This window comes from Colias eurytheme, chromosome 16 (assembly GCF_061535395.1).
Source record: "Colias eurytheme isolate Ceu_HAF_F1 chromosome 16, ilColEury1 Martin Lab GWU primary, whole genome shotgun sequence".
Lineage (NCBI taxonomy): Eukaryota > Metazoa > Arthropoda > Insecta > Lepidoptera > Pieridae > Colias > Colias eurytheme.
Window position 1 is genome coordinate 6243097 of NC_142995.1, and position 22724 is coordinate 6265820.

A 22724-nucleotide genomic window follows, 5' to 3' on the forward strand; every position below is an offset into this window, starting at 1 on the left:
CATAAATAAACATTTTTAATTATTTTTTTCTGTAATGAGAAAAAGTTGATTGAAATAAATCGAATTAGTACGTACTATATGGATATTGAATACATTATGATTGGTATGTGTTGTGAATTTCATTATACATATTTATTGAGAGATGCGACAGCGCGCTTATTAAATTCTATTTCCATGAATCATTGATGTTATATTGTATGTGTTATAGAATAGGATTGTTGACTCCGATTGCATAATTAGGCATAATATAATATGTTAAATGACCAGTGTGATTCACTGCACGAAATTATAATTCAAATAATAATCATAGAGAAACCTTAAAATATTTAATGTTAGACTACTTTGACAGATTGGAAAATCGGATGTGACCCATTTACCTACCTTTTGTTCCAGAGGATAGTAAAGCTAAAGTGCTTTTCCTGGTAATTATTCCGTAGGGCTTCTTTGCAACTGTTTCCTGTTAAGCCTATGCAATTTGTCAAATGCATGAAGGTATATACTCACATACCTACGTTCAGTCTTTATTCTTTGTTCTGTTGTCTTAAAATATAAACAAGCCCTAATATACGCAGAACAATGTACATTTTCAAATTGTCTACGATCGTTGTATTAATTAATACTCATTATAATATTCACCACTAATACTATTGTCTGTGGTTAAACCCTAAAATAAAGTTTAAATAAACGCTTATAATCTAATTTTCTAGTAATGGGGTTCAGAACCTCTAACGTTCTATTAAGATAATAAAATTATTCATGAATATTCACATGTAGCATAATGAGTTTCTCAAAAATATGACGGCAATTATGCGGAGCTTTTTAAAGAAGCGAATGGCTCATAAAAGGGGAAATATTCGGTGCTAGGGAAGTTGTCTAGAATGAGTATTATTTATTATAATAGGCATCAAAATGCTCGCTGTGCAAGTTACTGCTCGTGTAATTAATTATGAGACATGTTCGCTTGAATATTTGGTAGATAGTTATATAACTTCCTTCGCTGTGAATATTTATGAGAAATTCGTCTTATGACACATGCCATTTGAATTACTTATACACGAAAAAGATGCACAAAAAGGAAAATATTAAAATATTATGTTATCATGTTAGGTTAAACTACCATATACCTACATAAGCAATGAAAAAAAATTAATAGTATAAACGATTATACTAACTATTAGGCATAAGCAATGAAAAAAAATTAATAGTATAAACGATAATACTACTGCCCGTTCTGAAACTCCAAATATAGCTAGGCTTCAAGACTAGGCTTAGTAGCTAGGTGTCAGACTATTTTACTTTTTTAATAACCATTTATTAAGAAAAGCAAACACTTCAATGATAAAAAAAAATGAATTCATCTGATTGATTACACTAGAAAATCTGTTTAACAATGCAAATGTAATTAATTTACGAGATGAAGCCGTGAAGAACAAATACTTACCGTGTAATGTGCTGTGAAATATTCAACAAGAACAAATTGCATTTTAACCGTCCGCGTCTCAAAGGAAGCGTCGCAGAGATTGCAACAACGCAATCAAGAGTCTCACAAATAGCGGGAAACTGGGCTAAGTTCATTCTACTTTTGCGTTAATTTTCGTATGAAATTTAAATAAGCTCTATTAAAATTAGGCATTTCTCTACCTGTGATTATCTAGCATTTAACTAAAATGAAGGGTAGACTATATTTTTATTTGACAAAGGCTAAAATGATGAATGAAGTTCGAATTTGAAGAAAGACTGATTATGGATATATCATTTATATTTTAGTAGGTACCCGACAACCGATATAGTAATTAATTATTACTTGACTACGGCGGCGGGTACTAAGTTAGTACTCATTAAAATTTCAAACCAAACTATTTTCAGCAGTTTGTAGAGTCAGGACGTAGAGAAATCAAGAATGTCCTATGTTTTATAATTCAGACTTATGATAATAATAACCTTGAGGAAACGATGTCTGACTTTGAAATTATGTATAATAATATCTTAAAATACATATTATGTTCGAGATTTTATTTTCTTATAACTTCTGGAATAGATGTAGATATTAAATATTCCGAATATTGGTAAATAAATATAGTCTTTGCCAGCGAATTTTTTATAAACAAGCCATGATAAAACTTCGTTTCAAATTTCGTAAATGAAAATATATGTCGTTAGATCTTGTAGGACAGTAAGCGAGGAAAACGTACGAATAGACATCTGTTATCCAGAAAGGCTGTTTATCCGGAATTGCTGGTATAATCTCATTTTTATACTTATATAATACTAGCGGTCCGCCCCGGCTTCGCCCGTGGTACATATGAAAAATAGATGTTGGTCGATTCTCAGACTTACCCGATATGAACAGAAAATTTCATGAGAATCGGTCCACCCGTTTCGGAGGAGTATGCAGATTGCAGACTAACATTGACACGAGAATTTTATATACATACTAGCAATGCCCTGCGGTTTCACCCGCATAGATAGCGATATCGTTACAGTGAAAAGTCTACTATAGGTTTAATTTTTAATCACATGAAAATCACCTTTACCCCGTCCCGCACTACGGCCTTTTTTTTTTTTTGTTTTAGTGGGGAAATATTTCATAGATACCCACGGCCTCAGGAGGAGGGGCCGTGGGTTATGTCGGATTCCTACCGACCAAAACCCCACTGTGTTCCGTCAAGACGCATATTGGTAGAATTCCTCCGTGACCCCCGCACTACGGCCTGCTCGAACAGTATACCTACTATTTTCTGTAGATTGACACTTTTAAAAATTCGTTATATCTTTTGAATGGAATATCCAATTCTTTTCATTTAAAAAGCATTTTGCTGGTATTGAAACAGTCTATAATAAAACATCATTTAATGGGATAAGGATTAATATATGTGTATGGATAACTTGGTTTGATTACTGTCGGCGCTTCTATTTACTTTGAAAACGTAAAAAAGTTGTTGTAGTAACATAACTACTGAAGATGGACATATGGTATCGCGGACTTTCTTGTAGATATTGATCCATTCTATAATATCGTAGAACATTTTTTTGTTCTATCTTCAATAGATTCCGCAGCGCACGCGATGACAGAAGTTTTATTGAGGATTTTTTTACACCTTGGGTTACATTATTGCATTTTTGGTAAGGATCTCTAATTTTTTTGAAAATGCAATATAGCCTATGTTGCTCAGTAAAGATGCAGCTTTCTAATGGTGAAAGAATTTTTGAAATCGGTCCAGTAGTTTTTGCGTGAAAACCATACATACATACATACATACATACATACTTACAAACTTTTCCTCTTTATAATATTAGTATAGATTTAATAAGTTCTCATTCATAAAAACTCTTCTGTAAATATTGATATTAAAATTTGTTTTATTACTTGTTTCGTGTTATCTAATACAACTTTTTAAATACAAGTCAGGAAAACATAGTTAAAACAAAGTATCTCCTTAATTATCATTGCGCACACATATTGATTACAATTTACTACGGATAACGCAAATATGGTAGTATCTTACATCGATCCATTAACATAAACTTAAACGGAATCTTAATTTATAGCACACCCCGGACACTCGATACAAAATGATCGTTTTGACAGTCACACTGTAGAGACTGCAAATGTGTGTGTTAACGCTTTATGGTTGGCACATTTTTGAATAGCGTAAAAAAAAATTCGCGTTTTTCTGATGAAATACATCCGTAAACAGCACAATATCTAACCATTTTCTACGAAAAACGATAATCACAAATCCAAAATAATAAAATTACTTTAAGTCAATTTGATTAATGTTGTCAATCTTCGTTGCGTATCGTCCTTGCAGAAAAATATGGCCCATTTTATGTCTGATCGCGCGGGGGTGAGGTAAGTTTAATTTTGGCGGGAGGCGGAGAGTGTCCGTTCTGTAGCGTTTAGCTACTATTATGTATTCTGTGTTTATAGTCTGTTTGTATATGGCTTAGAATAATAGCGCCTATTACTCTCAAGTTCCAGATATATTATTTAGGTCTCTGTAACGTGAAAGGATAAAAGCATATCACGTAAGTGAAAGAAAATGTTTGTTGAAAATCTTGTCGCCTGAGACACATCGATCTTTTAGTTAACGACAACTCCATTATTTTAAATTTAGTTACTTATATCATGAACAAGACGTATAACTTCTTTCATTGGATTTCGAACACGCTGTATTTGTTATACTTGTTCTTTATCTGTTTATTTTTCTGTGTTGTTTGATAATATTGTGATTCGATTACCTTTGACTAGGTTTTACAGCAATTATCCAATGACAGTTTCCAGTAGTGGTTTTAATTATAAGATAGTTAGTTTAGTTAGAATATAATTTTGGTTAATTTGTGTTCAATTCTATGATCAGATCGTCATGAAATATAAATTGTACAACGAGGAATGTATAGCAAAATTTGTGTATAGCAAATCGGAGTATTTAATAAATCGGTATGGATAGTTAAATATTATTGTAATATATCTATTAATTATTGTATCTTTGATAAAATATGGGTTGTATTAATTATATATTAAGTATATAGAAATTTTGCTATTGTAAACAAAAGGAAATCATATAGATAAATTTATTTCTTCATAAGTTAACGTTTTAGAAAATATGAAAATGAGATATCACAATTTTTCCTAAAAGATTATATATACTTCCTACTTTTAATATACGAATAGTGAAACGTATTAAATTTTAATTGATAAGGAAATTATATATAATACTAGAGGTCCGCCCCGGCTTCGCCCGTGGTACATATTTCGCAATAAAAGGTAGCCTATGTCCTTTCTCGGGTATCAAAATATCTCCACACCAAATTTCATGCAAATTGGTTCTGTAGTTTAGGCGTGATTGAGTAACAGACAGACAGACAGAATTACTTTCGTATTTATAATATTAGTATGGATGTTGCATTTCAAACTGCTCATAAAATAATACCATCTCAATGCCATCTATCAATGCTGAAACATATAATATATGCATTGAAAACATTCACATAGATATAGATACACATATATAAGAGGATTTGCTCGATGCTTTTCAATATGGTTAGGGAGCCAGGTGCAAATTTGGTTAACTATTTCCTCTCAAGAGATAATTCGTCAGACGCATGAGAGTATAGTATTATAAAGCCTCGTGAACGTCAGCTGGCGCTCGGTTGGGGGGGGTGAGCGGTTGTAGCCTCCCACGCACATAGGAAAAAAAATACATTCATTCATTCATTTCCTCTCAGCTAAAAATTTGTCAAATTGTAGCTAACCCAATATCTCAACGAAAAAAAATAGTCAGCTGGTTACAACATGGTGTATTATACGTCAGCTGGTGTCTCGAACATGAAAGTTAAATTTAAAGAAAAATTTATTTTCCGTTATTTCCTCTCAAACAAAAATTTACCTGATGATAGCTTATATGTAACTGTGGATAAATATATATGTCAGCTGGCTGTATCTTGGTGGAAAAACCGTCAGCTGATACGGGAGGCTACAACCGCTCTTCCCCCCAACCGAGCTCCAGCTGACGTTCACGAGGCTTCATAATACTATACTTTGATGCATTTTACTAATTACCGCTTGAGAGGAACTTGGTCATAAAATCTGCTGCTGGCTCCCGGACCAATACACATGTCATATCTTAATCGTATCGCATAGCTTTTATCAAAAATGATAAGACTTCTTCCACGTGTAAACCAACGCAATATTGATTTGTTTACTAATTGTTGTTAATACGAGATGAAAGGGAAAAAAAGCTTTATAAAATTAACATAAATGCTTAGTAAGAGTGACCGCGATTCAAGTGATAGTGAAGGAAAAACGCTGACTCAGAGCTTTCCAGACGTCGGAAACATCTTACTTACACATTTATTATTATATAAAGATGTAAAATAGTGTTTTTTCCGAACCTACTGAATACATCCAAAGGATATTCATTGTTTACAACTGAAGTAAAAAGTATCATGATAATCTAAAAACACTGAACGGTTTGTGTTATTGTGTATGTGTGTGACTGTGTAACGGCTTTGTGTTATTAGAGAATTCGTTGAAAATTATACATTAAAAAATATATTATGAGACATTTACCAAATTATTATGGTCCCAAATCTGTAATATATTCACGGCATTTGTGTGTATTATGCTAACATTATATTTTTTAGTACCTTAATCTACAAGATAACTAATAACTTAAATACACATAATAACTTAAAGGTTATATATGTTTAAATTAATTGTTACAAGTTGCTTTCAAAAATATTTTATTTAATTATTATCTATATTTTATCCTTGAATTATTGTGAGAGGTAACGACTAACGCCAAATTAAATTATTTTATGTATTTCATATCAAAGAACTATTCAAATGAAGGTCTTTGATATTATAATTATTAATTAGTGTCTGTTCAAAGAAATTTGATTTTCACGAACAAACAAAGCTTACTAACCATTAGTAATTCTATATTCCAAGCATTTTGTTAAGTACAATAGACAATTTCATTATTTATAATCTAAAGGCTAAATCTTAAGACAATCTAATATAAAAAAAAATAAATAAAATAAAATAAAATAAGCCTTTATTACTGTTTACAATTTGTTACAACTTTAGTATCTTTTACAATAAATATTTACAATTTTCTTAAAATTACTTTCTTATCAACAGGTTTCAATTAACAGTTTGTCTTTCGACAAAGGCCTCCTCTAAAGACTTCCATCTCTCTCTATCTCTCGCTGTTCGCATCCACTCTGAGCCGGCCACTTTTTTCAGATCGTCTTCCCAACGTTTCATTTGACGTCCTTTACTTCTTTTCCCATTCCTGGGATACCACTCTGTTATTATTTTTGTCCATTTCCCATTTGTTTCCCTTAGCATATGCCCTGTCCAACGCCATTTTAAAATCTTACATGCTTTTTTTACGTCTTTAAATTTAGTTATTCTTTTTATTTCTTCTAATTTAATTTTATCTTTTCTTTTGACACCTATTACACTTCTCTCTATTCCGTTCTGACATACCATCACCTTATTCATAAGTTTGTCCGTCAGCGCCCATGTTTGGCAACCATATGTTAAGCATGGTAGAATGCAAGTATTGTATACTTTCCTTTTCTCTTTGATTGGCATATCTTTATTTTTCATAATTTCGCTAAGAGACCAATATCTTCTCCATGTATTTGTTATCCTTCTTTCTATTTCATTGTGCATAGTATCTTTTACCGTTATAAGCTGACCTAAGTATACATACTCTTTTACATATTCTATCTTCTCTGTATTTACTGTTATGTTATAGGCCTGTGAAGCGTTAGTCATAATTTTTGTTTTCGCTATATTCATGGTGAGCCCTGCTTTCACGCTTTCGTCTGACAGTTGTTGTAACATTTTCTCGAGTCTCTTTGGACATTCAGAGAATAAGACCAGGTCGTCTGCAAAACGTAAATGGTTCAACATTTCACCACTAATTGAGAATCCTTCGTAGTCCCACTGCAGCTTCCTGAACACGATCTCCAGAGCCGCTGAAAACAGTTTTGGCGAAATAGGATCACCCTGCCGCACGCCTCTCTCTATGGGAAATATTTCACCCATACTTTCAAGCCTGACTTGGGCCGTGCTTCTAGAGTAAACATTCTGAAGAATTCTTATATATTTCCCGTGAATGCCCTGAATATTCAAAGCTTCCCAAATGTAATCATGTTCTAAGGAGTCGAAAGCTTTATTATAATCAACGAAACCCAGATAGTAAATTTTATTGTACTCGTTGTATTTTTGCAGAACTTGCCTTAAAACATGAATATGGTCTATTGTGGAATATTTACTCCGGAAACCCGCCTGTTCTTTAGGTTGGTTTGCATCTAGCGTAGCAGTGATACGAGATAGAATTATTTTCGAGAATACTTTATAGACGTTAGACATTAAACTAATAGGTCTATAATTGCCTATGTCCCCTTTGTCCCCTTTTTTATGTAACAATGTTATTGTAGATTTTGTCCAGTCTGCTGGGATAATTTCCGAATCTATAATATTGTTGAATATATCTGTGAGTATAGGAGCAATCACTGATGTCGTCGATTTTAAAAGTTCGTTCGTTATTTGATCAGCTCCTGGTGTCTTATCCATCTTTTGCGTGTTGATTGCTCTAATCGTTTCTTTAACTAAGATTTTGGGGATGGGTTCGGAATCAGTAACGCTGTTGTTTATTTTATTTATAGTTTTATTTTTGTTTTTGCTTTGGTATAAATTTTTATAATAATTTGTAGCTTCTTTAAGTATTTCAATTCTTTTATTTGTATAACTGTCTTTTGTAGTCTTAGTTTTAAGCATCCAATGTTTTTTATAATTTAACTCTTTTATTGCTTTTCTTACGCCTCCAGTTTTCTCTATATAATTTTGTAATGTAATATTCCTTTTAGTTTTCTTATCTTTTTTGATATTATGATTTATCTTTTTGCTAAGCTCAGATATTTTATGACGGTAATTTTTCTTTTCTTTCTTTTGTAATAATTGTCTTCTTTCTTCTAATAATTGTTTTGTCTCATCTGAAATGAATCTCTTGTTTTTGACGTTTATTTTCTTCGTTTCTGTTTTCAGTATGTTTATAAGCTTTTCATATTGTTCCTGGATCGGTTGACATCTGTTTATATCTTTATTAGTTAATTGCTGTAGATTATTTATAAGTTGAGTGATATTTCCGGTACAAATAATTCCTGAGTTATGTGTACAGAATCGCCTTTTGTTCTTAATTGGTGTTCCTGTTAGTGTCGCACGAACCATTTTATGGTCCGAATTGAAATTTAAATTGTGAATGATGGATACATCTTTGATAATTTTTGAATTATTAGACATGATAAAATCTATTTCATTTTTATATTGTCCATTTGGTGACATCCACGTCCACTTTTTCGTTTTCTTTTTCTTATAAAAACTGTTCAATATTTTAAATTTGTTTTCCAAAGCGAAGGTGACTAATCTGGATCCATTTTTGCTTCTTTTGCCTTGTCCATACTTTCCTATTGTATACTCTTCTCCACTTTTTATTTTTGTTCCAATTTGTGCGTTGAAGTCGCCCATTACTATTACATTTTTGTTGCAGTATTGCATAGACATTCTTAGATCTTCGTAGAATTTTTCAATATTTGCAACGTCCTTCTTTTTATTTGATTCAGGTGGTGAATAAGCCTGGATGATCGACCATTTTTCTTCTTTATTTAAAGGTAACATTATGTTTAGTATTGTTATTCTTTCAGAGATTCCCTTTATTTCATCAATTCGGTTAGTAAGATTCTTTTTAACTAAAAATCCCACACCATACTGACCTTGTGTCTCACCTTTATAATGTAGGATATAGTTTCCGTAATCATTAATTCCTTCTCCATATCTTCTCATTTCACTTATTCCTATTATATCCCACTTAATGTTTGCTAGGGCTAATTCGAGTTCAAGGCGTTTCTCCGTCGTTCGTAGTGATCGAGCATTAAAAGTAGCTATATATATATCCGATGTAAGTGTTTTTGTCTTTAGAGGGTCGTGGTCATTTTCCCCCACGATGACCGGTCGGCTTGGGGGAGGTTGTTTCGTTTCTTTGTTAGTTTGATTTTTATTTAGTTGATGTTTCCGATCACCGGTGCTTAGTTGCTATTGTTTCATTGCAGTCGGGCTAGTTGAAAAGGAGTTAGAACGAATCCTCATCATGTCAAATGCATTTTTCCTGCTTGTTGATGCTGAGGTCAATGTTTGTTGTTTCCTAGGTTGCACGTCTTCTTGGGGTGAATACGAGGTTTCTCTTTTTCTTTTGTCTTTAGAGTTTGGGTTTTCTTTTACTACGAGTTTATCATATTTTATGTAGGCAAAGTTCCCTTTTTCCCTCTCTTCCCTTACCTTAGATTGTAGTGCCTTCCTCTTTTCTAAAGTTTCTTTTGAGTAATCATTAGTTAAATATAATTCCTTTAGTTTCTTTTTATTTTTCATAATCTCACTCTTCCTCCATCCGCTTACTAATGAGAGCACTATTGGCCTTGGTTTATTATCATTATTTCCTTTCCCGATACGATAAATTTTATTAACGTCCCGATCTTCTAAAGTAAAATTTAATTCATCTAAAAAATGTCTTTTTACGTTGTTAAGCAAGTCTTGCATAGATTTCTCGTCTTCCTTCAATCCATGTATAATAATATTATTCATTTTCTTTTCCCGCTCTAAATTTCCAACTCTTTTTTCTAAATTTTCTACTTTATTTTTCAAAATTTTATTTTCTTCCAAAATAGGTTTTAACTTATCATCTATTTTTTCCATTATAGTATTTGTTAGTTCCACTGTTTGGTTCTGCATTTCGATTTTCATTTTCTCAAATAAAAGTTGGAATTGACCTTCCATTTGTGAAATGACAATAAACAATTTTTGATTATGGGGAAATTTAATATATATTACTGGCAACACTTAAGTTGACACAATCAGTTGTTGAAGTGACAGTTGACACAATTACTTGCTCTGTGGTTGACACTTGACAGTTAACGTCTATTCGTCCTAGTGACAAGTTGTCTGTTAGAATGAGTTGTAATTTCTTACGTTTTTCAGGGTTCTTCGTGATTATTATTTCCTGGATCTTCGTTATATTTCGTGGATATGTGATGTCTATTTATTACGCACACTCAAACTCACTTATATGATAACTTGAACGTAAATTCTTGTGAACACTGTTGATTTTTACTATTAATTTATAATACTTTTTCGGAGTGTCGGTTACTATGATGTTTACGTGACAAGCGCCGGAACCGGAATCTAATATAAACCACCTAACAAATGACTAAGAGCGTGAATAACGAAATATTCTATTATATTTTTTGGACTTAATAGTAATCATGATAGTGCCTAGACATCATTTCATGTAGTTACAAGACGAAATTATTGATATTCTACTGCGTTACTGTTGTTGACGGTTTGATACATTTTGCTATTGAGTTTTTGATAAATTTTGTTATTTAAATGCAAAAAAAAACTAATGTCAAAACATTACGGTTTCAATTTTATAGAAAGGCTTTTTTAACAGTCACTAGCCGTTATTTACACATATTTTAATTGAAGATTTATATTCTAGTGCTCACGGATCAAATGTTATTTTCAACAATTTTATTTGAAATTCTAAAGCGTACTGAAAGCAATATCCGTTTAATATAAAAATACCGGCAACGGATAGCAAAATAGGATTCTACCCTAGATTTATGCTTTAGCTCTAGGTTCTGGTTTTAATTAATTACGTAATATTCCATGCACGAAAGGATTCCTTCTGAATAAATTATTTTAATTCCAGTTGAATACATTTTTCTATTTATTGCTGCTGCTGTTTTGTCTTAACTATGGAGAAAATATAATAAAAATAATGAAGCTAAAAGATAACGTTGAATAATAAAAGCTTAAGAAACAGAAAGATAGACATCGAGAGGAACATACGCTTTGTATGTCTTTAATCTTTCAATAGCAATAGAATATTACTGTTTATTCAGTTTCTTTTTAAAAATAAGATTAGTGGTAAATATATATATGAAATTCAATAGGTAGATTTATATACGTTATATTGTACAAACATATATTTCTTTTTTTGCTCTAAGCAATAAAGTTTTGTGGTATTTTTCGTGGAAACATTTAATTAAATCTACTCGGAACATTAATTGATTCCTAAAAAGGGCAGAAATTCTGAAAACAATTAGTACATACGCCTTAAATGTTTATGAACACAAAATATATTAAAACAATTCATTTTCTAGCAGTAGGCATTTAATTTGTGCGTTAGCGAAAATAATTATAATAAAATTATTTCACCAACACCACTTTATTTTATCTTTCACTCCACACTTCCACACTCTATTGAAATAAATAGAGTACAGTTAAGTTTTACAAACTATATTTCCTGCGTAGCGAAAGCATTTTTGTGGAAAAGCTCGGATAATCATTTGAACTTGTTTATGTTCTCTTCATAAGTCCTTTGCGAGGGATAAAATAACATTTTCAACATCTGTTAAATTTATTCCATAAGCTCCTAGAAGAAATACGTAGGCAGTTTACTTTTTATCCCATTGATTTGAAGAAAACTCATCTTTTTAACTCGTTAGGTACTTATTTTCCAATATATATTTTCTTCAATCGAGATTTTCTTTCTATTATGATTTTCTTTATATTTTAATTTGAGAAACCGTTTTATTACACCATGCGAACAGCATTACAAATATTAATTAAAAATCATCTGTATTAGTCAACTTACACACAAGGTATATATCGTAGAGGAAAATACGAGAGATTTTATTCACCAAACCCAGATACACTACAAGTAACATACCCAATGATCATGATTAGGTATTTCTGGTTACAATTACGATACGATATTTCCAAAAATATTTTTTGTTCCAGGTATGTACGATAGGTGTCCTAGCAAACACGATGAACGTGGCCGTGCTGACGCGGCGCGACATGGCGGCCGCTCCGATCAACCGCCTTTTGAAATGGCTGGCTGTTGCTGACGTCTTCGTCATGCTTGAATACGTTCCTTTCGCTATTTATAAATACCTGGTACTGGCGTTTGCATTTATTTTTATTGAAATGCGTTTATACCTACTGTTATGCGCAGCTTTAAAGAAAAGTGGTCACTTGTAGAATTATTATTTTAAAGCCGGTTTATACTTCTGAGACGACTTATGGGAGAAACGTCTTTAATCAAGTTAAATATATTTCTTATCAATTTTTATTGATTACAAATCGTGTCTTATGTTTTGCTTTTTTACAATATAATTGAAATTTCTATTTGTAGAGGATATTAATTCCATATTATTTTTCTCAAAAAGGAATTCTGAATAATTCAATCTGTGCATAACGGAAATGAAATATTAAAAATATTTAATATCTCCGACCAGAAAAGAACGACATGCACTTTTCCACTTTTATTTGATAAATCTCAATTCATGGTCGACAAAATAAGAGCACGTAAACTATTTTATTTATATTAATTCTTACTAAGATATTAAATATTTTTCTAATATGCATTTTAATATAAAAATATATTGTTATTTGCAATAGATAAGTAACACTGTTCCTGTTTGTGGTATGAAACTCGCATCTGAATTAATTCATGAATCCTAAGTTATAAATGTAAAGCTATCAAACTTAACAATAATCAGACAGACAAATAGGTACCTATATGGTATTTTAACCAAAAGACAAATATTAAATTTCATTTAAAAAATAGCATATACCTACTGTTGAATTATGTACTGAATAAAATATTAATTTGTTATTTTAATTTCAGATACTTCCAGAGACGTTGGATTTTTCTTATTCGTGGGCCATGTATCTTTTATTTCACATGCATTTTGCCCAAATACTACATACCGCTTCAATATGCCTGACACTCTCGTTAGCTATATGGAGATACATCGCCATAAAGTAAGTGCTTTTGCATCTATTCTACGTATTTCCAACAGGAATATAAAAAGTTGTCATAAAATTCATTCTAGAGAAAGCCGTTACGACGAAGTTAAGAGTTAAGTTTTTATTGTTCTCTTGGAATATTAATTTGATTTATAATGAAGTGAGGCACCGAGAAAATGTATAAGGGGGGTTAGGCGGTCAGCGAAAATTCAGCTATTCGGGCCTGAGGTAAGCGGTGAGGGGGTCCGCGTTTAGTATGGAATCAACGTGCTCGAAACTGAAAATCGTAAGCGCCATTCACATTTTTATCAAAAAGTGAATGAAAATATTTAGTATTTTCTAAATCTAAAACAGTCACGAAATCGAGAAGGTAAATACCTATGTATTTGTGATTTTATACGAATTATTATCGTAAAATACGGTTGTAATGAGAATTTATATGATATTTTAGAGGTAACTTCAGGATTTTTTTTTATCGAGCAAAATTTTTCCAATCGTGTTTTGGAAACAGTCATCCCATCACACATACGTTCTGTAATACATATTATAAATTTCACTGCGAAAAAACTTCAATATTTTCAATTATAGCTCATAGAAAACAGTCCATTTTGCTGTTTTCACCTACTAAGGGCCCATAACAATGATTTTTTTCTTTTAGGTACTCTGATAGAAGCCATATTTTATGTACGGAGAGGCGTTGCAGTGTGGCCATTTTGAGCAGCTTCATTCTACCGCCAATATTATGCATTCCCACGTTCATGGTGAGACCATTGCTTTAGAAATATGCATTTCTTTTGTTTATTCGCAAATATATAGTGAGAAGAATTTAATTAAACTGGCTATTGATATAGATTCCCGATGAAAGGAAAGGGCTCATCTTTTAAATTAAAAAACTCAGCGCTAAAGTTTTTGCTATAAGTTCTAGTTAAATAGATGAGAAGATGACCGAACTGTGATAACTTAATTTAAAAGAAAGACTGTAGCTGTAGTATGAGAAAATTAAACGTAAAATTTATGTTTCGCTTCATAAATTAATTAGGAGATTGAAGATGTCACACTGTGACTTAATACAGATTTAGTGTTGTTTTATCAATTCAAATTGTAAATTGTATACTTGAATACTTCAAAAATATTACAAGGACTTAAATAAGCTGTGACACAGTCTATCATATAGTTGCTATTGCACTTAATGCAATATTATAATTGTTCGCAAAATGGAATGCATCTGCTTTAAATACAATGTATGTAAATTATCATCGAATGCTTTCAATTTCTTTTATTCGGCAGGTGTTTGACATCCACACAAAGAACATCAGTGACACAAATGGCCATGCTGATATCGTGTACCACGTCGATTCTAACAGTCAAGGCAGTTTATATCAAACCAATTTTTGGGTACATTCTGTTCTCATAAAATTGTTACCGTGTTCGATCCTGACTGTTATAAGCATGTGGCTAATTAGAGCATTGTATAATGCAAATCAACATCAGAAGAATTTAAGGAATTACAGCGCCTGTCCAGCTGCCGAGAAAATGGTCAAAAGACAGCACAAAGCCGATAAGAGAACGGATAGAACAACTAAAATGCTGCTTGCGGTTTTATTGCTTTTCCTGGTGACGGAATTACCTCAGGGGATTTTGGGCCTTATGAGTGGATTACTGGGGTCGTGTTTCTTTAAACGTTGTTACGGATTATTCGGTGAATTGATGGACTTCCTCGCCTTGTTGAATGGAGCGATAAACTTTATCTTGTATTGCTCGATGTCACGGCAGTTCCGGCAAACGTTCCGACAGTTGCTACTGCAGAAACACTTCGGCAGATTCCTTCCGGCGACTGCTTCTCACTCAGACACCCACAAGGAGAATACGTTAGTATACCTACATTATTCCTACTGCTTTACACTTCATTCACTTCGCTTATATAGATGCACCAGTCAAGAAGAAATCAAGTACGTATTTTGTGTCATAATGAAAAATATTGAGATCGTCTATTCAATGGATTTCTGCAAGCATGGTCACTCAAATTCTATGTAACTAATATAAATTAAGTCTATAAATTCAATTAATATGCTATAATGAAGAAGCTAGTTTAGAAATTATTTTCCTCCCTACAGGTACACGGAAAAGATAAAAAGATAACTACAGCAGAGCACCAATATTTGAGTTACTATGTGAGTAAATCGTACATTTAATACGAAGATTATTTTCATGAATTGCAAACATGAAGCTTACATAGTTTTTTGTTTATGTGGAAATGTGATTGCAAGTCTGTTTAATCAGCATGTACTTAGTAGAATGTTACGAAGTATCATAACTTCGTGCCTAATTGAAATTGAAAAATTTACACGTTTTTATTGATTCAAGGCAAATATGCTTGTGCTATTTGATTATTGAATTATGTTATTATAGTTAAATTATTATTATATTTAGAAATGCCCCTGCTTTGCTATGTGAAAGTACTTGGAAATTTTGAAAGTAAAAGTTCCAGCGCTTTGTTTAAAATTATATTTTAACGCAACTTTTAATTTCTCATTTTGCCCTCTTGCTCTTTTTTGTTTGCTAAAAACCTTGAGCCAGATTTTATAGGGCTTTCCTCAAAATCTGCGGATTTACAAACACCCTCTCAACCCTTATAACAAGGCTGGAATATTAAAGATTCTCTCAGTGGATGATTTTATCATTAAAGAAATTCAACGTCTAAATTTTATATTTCTAGCTTCAGCGGGTTAATTCAGGTGATTAAGAATCAGCATATTGTTCAATTAAGCAAAAAGTCAAGATCCTCTTTAAAAAAAAGAAACACATAAATATATAAAAAGACCATTTCCACTTGAAACGAAAATTTGACGAATTTTCTAAATTCTTGCAAAAACTAAAATATTTTAATTTTATATTTTTTAACTGCTCCTTCCTCGTGTCTTCAATATTTATATTTATATTGAAGGATGGAGCAAGTATTTCTGTAGTCTTTATCAAATGGCGAATTGAAACTAATTGTGAAAAATAAAGAAAAACATTATTAAAACTATCCAGAAGTGATGGATGAAGAAAGAATTTAAATAGGTTATGAATGTCCCTCCTTTTGTCACTTATTCGTTGGTCCTTTATGAAAAATTCCTCGTAAAGAACCCAGAATAAGGTACGACAAGTTGTCGAATTTCATCTACCCTTCTTGCTGATAAATTACTCCGCAGTAAACCATCCTGAAAATTGCTTACACACTATTATTGTTATTTAAATAAGTCATTTTTAGGCAGGTAACAACACAGGGTAACAACGATAAGAAAATGTTTTTGAGTGACAACGTCTTATAATTCGATAGAGCCGATTGCACGCACGAAAAAACATGACTCATACAGCGTTACCTCGCTCTGAGGCGTTCCATGTAAGGCTTGAAGTGCAAGCGAGAGCGCGGAACGAGCGACAAAGAAGCACAATCGGACGTTGTCACGTTCAACTATCGTCAGTAAACCGACTTTACAGAAAAAAATATTATTATACTTATTTTAAAAATAATTAGGATGTTTAATTAGTAACTAACACTAAATATATACAATTTTGTATAAGTACTTCCTAGCTAACCCGATCCCTTTGTCTAGTAAATCTGCTTCGGTAGTTTCGATCCTAAGTGGATAGGAAAATAAACGGAAAATTGAGTGCTACGACCGATTTCATCACTTCTTTGTGAATCTAAATAGTTAACAAATCTATCTATAGGCTACAGCAAGTTTTTTTTTAACAGACGAAAGATAGTTTTTATATTATGTTAAATTCTGAGATTTGTCATGCGGAAAGTTGGAAATGAGAGACGCACTGGGATTGAAAACAATTGCAGAAGTTTTAAATCAAAACATATAACTTCAGCCCTAATCACCACTTTGTTTCCGTCTTCCGTTGCCGAAATAACTAAAAGGCAAAAGAGACAGGCCCCTTTTAAATTAAATCATTCTCATTATAGTCTCATTATACAGGGTGTCCCGCTGTTGGTATACTAAGCTCAAAGCAGGTTATAGTTTTGCATACGCTGAGTACGTAAAAAATAATTAAAAAATTCCAGACGCATTTTTTTTTCATATAGATGAATTCTTAAAACTCTATGTGTACACCCATAACAAGCGAGCCGCCCAACTTTGCCACCAGCACGTGAGCTATCGTTTAAGATTATGTTTTCATAGATAAAATGCTCATATTAGAGAAGCGGTATATGCCGGCTGCGCGAAGCTAGAGAAGAAAACACGGATTTTCAGGAAAAATTTAGCAAAAAATTTATTTTTTACGTGATCAGTGTATGCAAAACTACAAGTTCCTTCGCGCTTAGTATACCAATAGTGGGACACCCTGTATTTACAAGGACCTTGAACCTTATTTTTTAAGACAATAGCCTCTCAAATAGGTATCATATTCGCATTGACAATGTCACAAATAACCGGGCTATTAATACATCTTTATTCTAAAGATATCTTATGACTCTCTTTTGTTTCAGGGCAAAAACTTCAGTACCTTGAGGCCGAGCCTTGCAGGGTAATGCTCCCGTTGTGTGTGAACATTACCTGTGACGATATTGTTAAATACTCAACAGTGAATGTGTTAAAAATAGCTGTGTAAATGATTTATGTGAATTAATTGATTTAAGATTTTTTTATGAGTTGTGCATTGTTTTTGTAAATACATATTTTAAGTTTTGTATTATACACATGAATATGATGTTAAGAAATAATGTGAGTGATTTGTTATTCCGCAAAAATTTGAACTTTTGGGTATTGTACAGTTTAGTGTAAGACTATATGATGGACACAAACAGTGATATAGAAGAGAGTTTATGAGTTAATGAATGTCGTCTCGATTCATGCGTCATTGTGAGCGCACACACTAAAATCCAATATGTATAGTGTAGGTATACGTTTTCTCCATTAGTTCGGCTATTGTTTACAAAAATGGTATTCTATGACCAAGCACAATAGAAAATTAATGAGCTAGAATGTCATGTGAAAGGATAAAAAGGCGTAGTTATTTTCGAATTGTTGCTAGGTACCTAATAAGAATACTTGTTATGTCGTATCGGTCTTCATTTTATCTACTGTCGATTGTTATTTATAATCTTAATTCGTTTTTCTTAAATCATCGATTAAATCTAAATTAAATTAATTAAATTTGGCAGTAAATCATAATAATACTATGATGGTTATACTATTTAGTTCCTGTAGATACAATAACATATTATTTATTAATTTAATACTTTCCATTTTTTACAATTTTGTATAATAGTTGACATATTGTACTTATAAGCCGCAATGCGTTAAATACAATTTAAAGCATGCGTAAGCTAGTATAATATATTTATTAAAAAATAAGTAATAGATAAGGTTGTCTTTGTAACGACAAGCTAAATTGGGTATGAATAATAATGCTTATAGTTTGTTTGCCAAGTTGGCACAAAAACCTGGATGTTGTATCACTGACATCGGTTTTAACTGTCAAAATAAATTTAAAACCGTTGTAATTTTCGAAAAAAAAAGGAGAAAATAACTGTGCGATCGTAAATATGCGTGTATGTTCCCTAGATTCTAGTATGTTTTGGTAGTATGAAATATGTTTGTTTTTGAATCGTAATTCTTAAAATTAAGTATATTTGTTGGTTACCATTTTTTCTCATAATTGATGTCTGAGTTAGCTTGGTTAAAATTAATAATAATAACTAAGCAAGTAGTTTCTAGTCGTTGCAAAAGGAAGAAAATGTGTGATTATTTAAGAAGATTTATATTTTTAAATAAGCTGTATACGAATAATTCTTTATTGAGTAAGACATAATCCTAAACACTTTGCATGTTTGTAAAATAATATTGTAGGGTTATAATATATGTTTTCATTTCTAGTGTGTTTAAGATAATACTTAGATAAGTTTCGAATAGTTGAGTACGCGTTTTTATTTTCTTACAGAGCTTTAGTTTATAATAATTTGTGATAATATTTATATTCACGATGTACAATATTTATTGTTAGAATATTGGAAATTATGTACCAATTAAATATAATTATGTATGTACATAAACATGTACCTAAATTACGTACTCTCGATGCATTTCCTATTCCAACACAAAAACACAATTATTATTATTATAAAAATAATTTATGGAATAAATAAACTCTAATAATCTTTTTACATTTTCTGCTTTGTGAGAAAAATAGATTTCATAAATTGCTTCGAGAGAACGCTATCCAAGCAGGAAAAACCTAGTTGATAATTTGTATAAGATGTCTCCATGTCAACGAATACGTAAAAAATAAAGATAAGAAAGAAAATAAATGTTGAAATTTGTTTGAGCACTTTTATTAAGTATTCCCTTTTTGAAATATGTCACTCATCATAGCTTCATCAGCTTACATTTGGTAATAATTTTATTAGTAACACCTTTACTAATTAATTATTTATTAGTAAAATCGTATTATATTTATATGTTGAGTTTTATTGTCAAAACAAACAAAAGCCCAAAAACACCTATTGTGTTACTGCGACCCTTCCCCAGATAAATAGAAACATATGGTGAAAACAAATTACGATTGGATATGTTTAGGAAGCCATAGCAGTGTGGTTGTTCATAATGTTTATAGAAATAAAACAAGAGAAATTATTTAATATTATTCTCAAATTCAAAAGCATACAATTCCATACAATGTCGTTGAACCCTCACAAAAGCTTATATAATCAGGCTATTGAAAAGAATAATATCAACCATTTCTTTTGATAGCTCATGACCTTGTATTTAATCTTTAGTTGCTAGGGCTCTCAATGTGTCCATTGTAATATCATCTAGCTGACCTTAAACGAAAATATAATTTACTGAACTTATTTCGTTTATTTTTGTTATATTTCAGTAACAAATATTTGGTTATTATAAGAAATGATGTATATTTATAACTTGCCTTTGTTATGATACTTTATTCCTACGTAAACTGGGGATCATTAAATATATTCCCATTCATCCATAATAACCTCATATTTTTGTAATGTAATATTATTATGAAATCTCATGTAACCGAAAGCTCTATTATATTATAAATAATAATATTATATTGTCCAATTTTAAACTAAGGCTTTTATTTTGAGTTTAAGTAAGAGTAAAAATAAAAAGTTGCATACCTACGCCTGCACGAAGGTTGTGTTCAACTATTGAATACTAGCTGTAATACTTTCATTTAATTTCATAAATTTATATATGAAAAATTAACTCTATGTTTCTGCTATACGTTTTCATGCCTGCGTAGCTGAACAGAACTGGTATTAACTGTGATTAAATAAAGATAGAATTATGGTGAAGGGTGGACTGTAATTTATACCTAGATACTCTTTGGGGCGAAGGTGCAATATTGTTATCCGAAGTTTAATATTTTATAAGAATCACCGATGAAAACTGAGCAATGGAATCGAATTCATCTTGAAAGGTCACTTTGCTCATGTTAATCTTTTCTAAGTTCCCGGAAGCAAAGAAATAAGTCCATTTGTGCGTTGTAAGGTCATTTACCATCCAGTGAAGAGAGATAAATTAAATTTACACCTTTAGTTCTGTCGACTTTAAGCTAGGCACTGCCCACAACAACGTCCGATTAAAGTTTGTATTCAACCCCAATTTATGTTAGAGTAGGCAGCCACAACACAAAGCAGGTGACATAATAGTAATTAAAGCAAAAGCTATCGTTGGGTTTTTTTTATTTGCAGGTTTTATAGTATGTAGTATTTAATAATAACCGATTTCAGACTAAAAGGATTTCGAGATTACGAGCGTGTAAAGATTGATTTCTTAATTTATTTTTATTTTTATTTTAATTGGAAGTCTAGAACTTCCTAAGATGCCTGGGCTCCGGCAGTGGGAACGATTAAATATACCTATCTGTATTTAAAAATAGCCAGGCAATAATGACGTTAATAAAATGGTCTGTTTATGGGCTGTATCGTATTTAGGTCACTCCCCAAAGGGTCAACGTAAAGCAATAATGTATAAATTAGATAAACGAATAAGAGTGCTTGAAATTCGCCACCTTACCTTTCCTTTCCAACGACACTATTATTCCTTTTTAACATGAGAAGGACGACTCTTGTCGCCTAGCCGTTGGACATTCGACTCTAATTGTATATGTATGAAAAGTGAGTTGATTCATAGTGTTTGTACTTTTCTGAAAGTTTAATTTATGTACATGAAATTATTTAGGTATCTTCTTGTATATTCTTTATTTTAAATGTCCTGAAAATTTTGATGAAAAAGCGTATGGTTTAATATCAGCATTTTCTATTAGTCCGGGATACATCGCCCATTTTTGCAAGTGATTACTATCAAGCTAATTTTTCGTGAGTAGCTTTATTTTGATGAGATGCCCAATAATTTCATGTATGAAACTCTCGATTGTGGTAGCTACCAGAGGAAACAAGGATAAAATATTTTGATTTGATGGTTCTCAAATATTAATTACTAACTGAATGTTTTTTTTTTGTTCAATGTCAAGATAATTATCTAAATTATTCGAAAAAATATTTGTCCTACCAAATCTATGGTTTGATCAAAGAGTCCCCCTTTCCAATGTGTATCGATAACGAAATCATCATAAATGATTAGTAACCAGCTGATTTTTTTATTTTCACTAATTTAATACTTATATAATTCAACAGACATATTGTCCTACAAATTGCGTAATAAATATTTGAGAACCGTCAAATCAAAAAATTTTATCCTTGTTACCTCTGTAAGCTACCGCAATCGAGAGTTTCGTTCATGAAATTATTGGGCATCTCATCAAAATAAAGCTACTCACGAAAAATTAGCTTGATAGTAATCACTTGCAAAAATGGGCGATGTATCCCGGACTATATGCTTTGTTCCTTGCTAAACAATTGTATATGAGTTTTAAAATGAATAAAATTAAACTAGGATTTGTTGCCTCAGGGCCTTAGGGATTTCATTCTTTTAATTACAGACAGTCTAGACTATAGTCGTTAACTAGCTATATGTTACTAATGTTAGAGTTATTTAATTTCATTTTTTATTTCAAAAATATTATTTTTAACACAGACGCAATTGAGCAAGCCTTTATTCTTAAATGATTCAGTCTGATTCTAACTTAAACATTATCTTTGGAAGTGGTTAGGAAGGCTCCGGAAGTTGAGAAGTAGCAGAATATATAACAATGTACCTATACGTATAAAATTTCATTGTGATTTCACTCTCCGCCATATTAAGGTATTATGGGTGAGATGAATATAATCAGAATTAATTGTTTTAATGTCTTATAATTGAAAATCACGTACGACTCGTTCACTGATCATCTTGCCTCAATAATAACACAA

General features: G+C 31.6%; 2 protein-coding genes across 2 annotated transcripts in view; one reads left to right on the top strand and one right to left on the bottom strand.

Annotated features, from left to right (window-relative positions):
- LOC149901857 (G protein-coupled receptor dmsr-1-like) overlaps nt 1-18540 on the top strand; it is a 45549-nt gene extending 27009 nt beyond the window's left edge. Inside the window, exons 3-7 of the mRNA XM_090110749.1 lie at nt 12377-12535; nt 13269-13405; nt 14049-14151; nt 14678-15258; nt 17874-18540. Of these exons, the coding sequence (XP_089966875.1) occupies nt 12377-12535; nt 13269-13405; nt 14049-14151; nt 14678-15258; nt 17874-17895 (1002 nt within the window). The 3' untranslated portion in view covers nt 17896-18540. The remainder of the gene's footprint in view (nt 1-12376; nt 12536-13268; nt 13406-14048; nt 14152-14677; nt 15259-17873) is intronic.
- LOC149901858 (uncharacterized) lies at nt 9607-10750 on the bottom strand. The gene has a single exon (XM_090111115.1). It carries the CDS (start codon nt 10346-10348, stop codon nt 9611-9613), a length of 738 nt encoding a protein of 245 aa, XP_089967241.1. The 5' UTR covers nt 10349-10750; the 3' UTR covers nt 9607-9610.
- Nucleotides 18541-22724: the final 4184 nt, after the last annotated feature.

Excerpts from the sequence above, each read along its gene's own strand:
- LOC149901858 (XM_090111115.1), bottom strand. The coding sequence starts at position 10,348 with ATGGAAGGTCAATTCCAACTTTTATTTGAGAAAATGAAAATCGAAATG.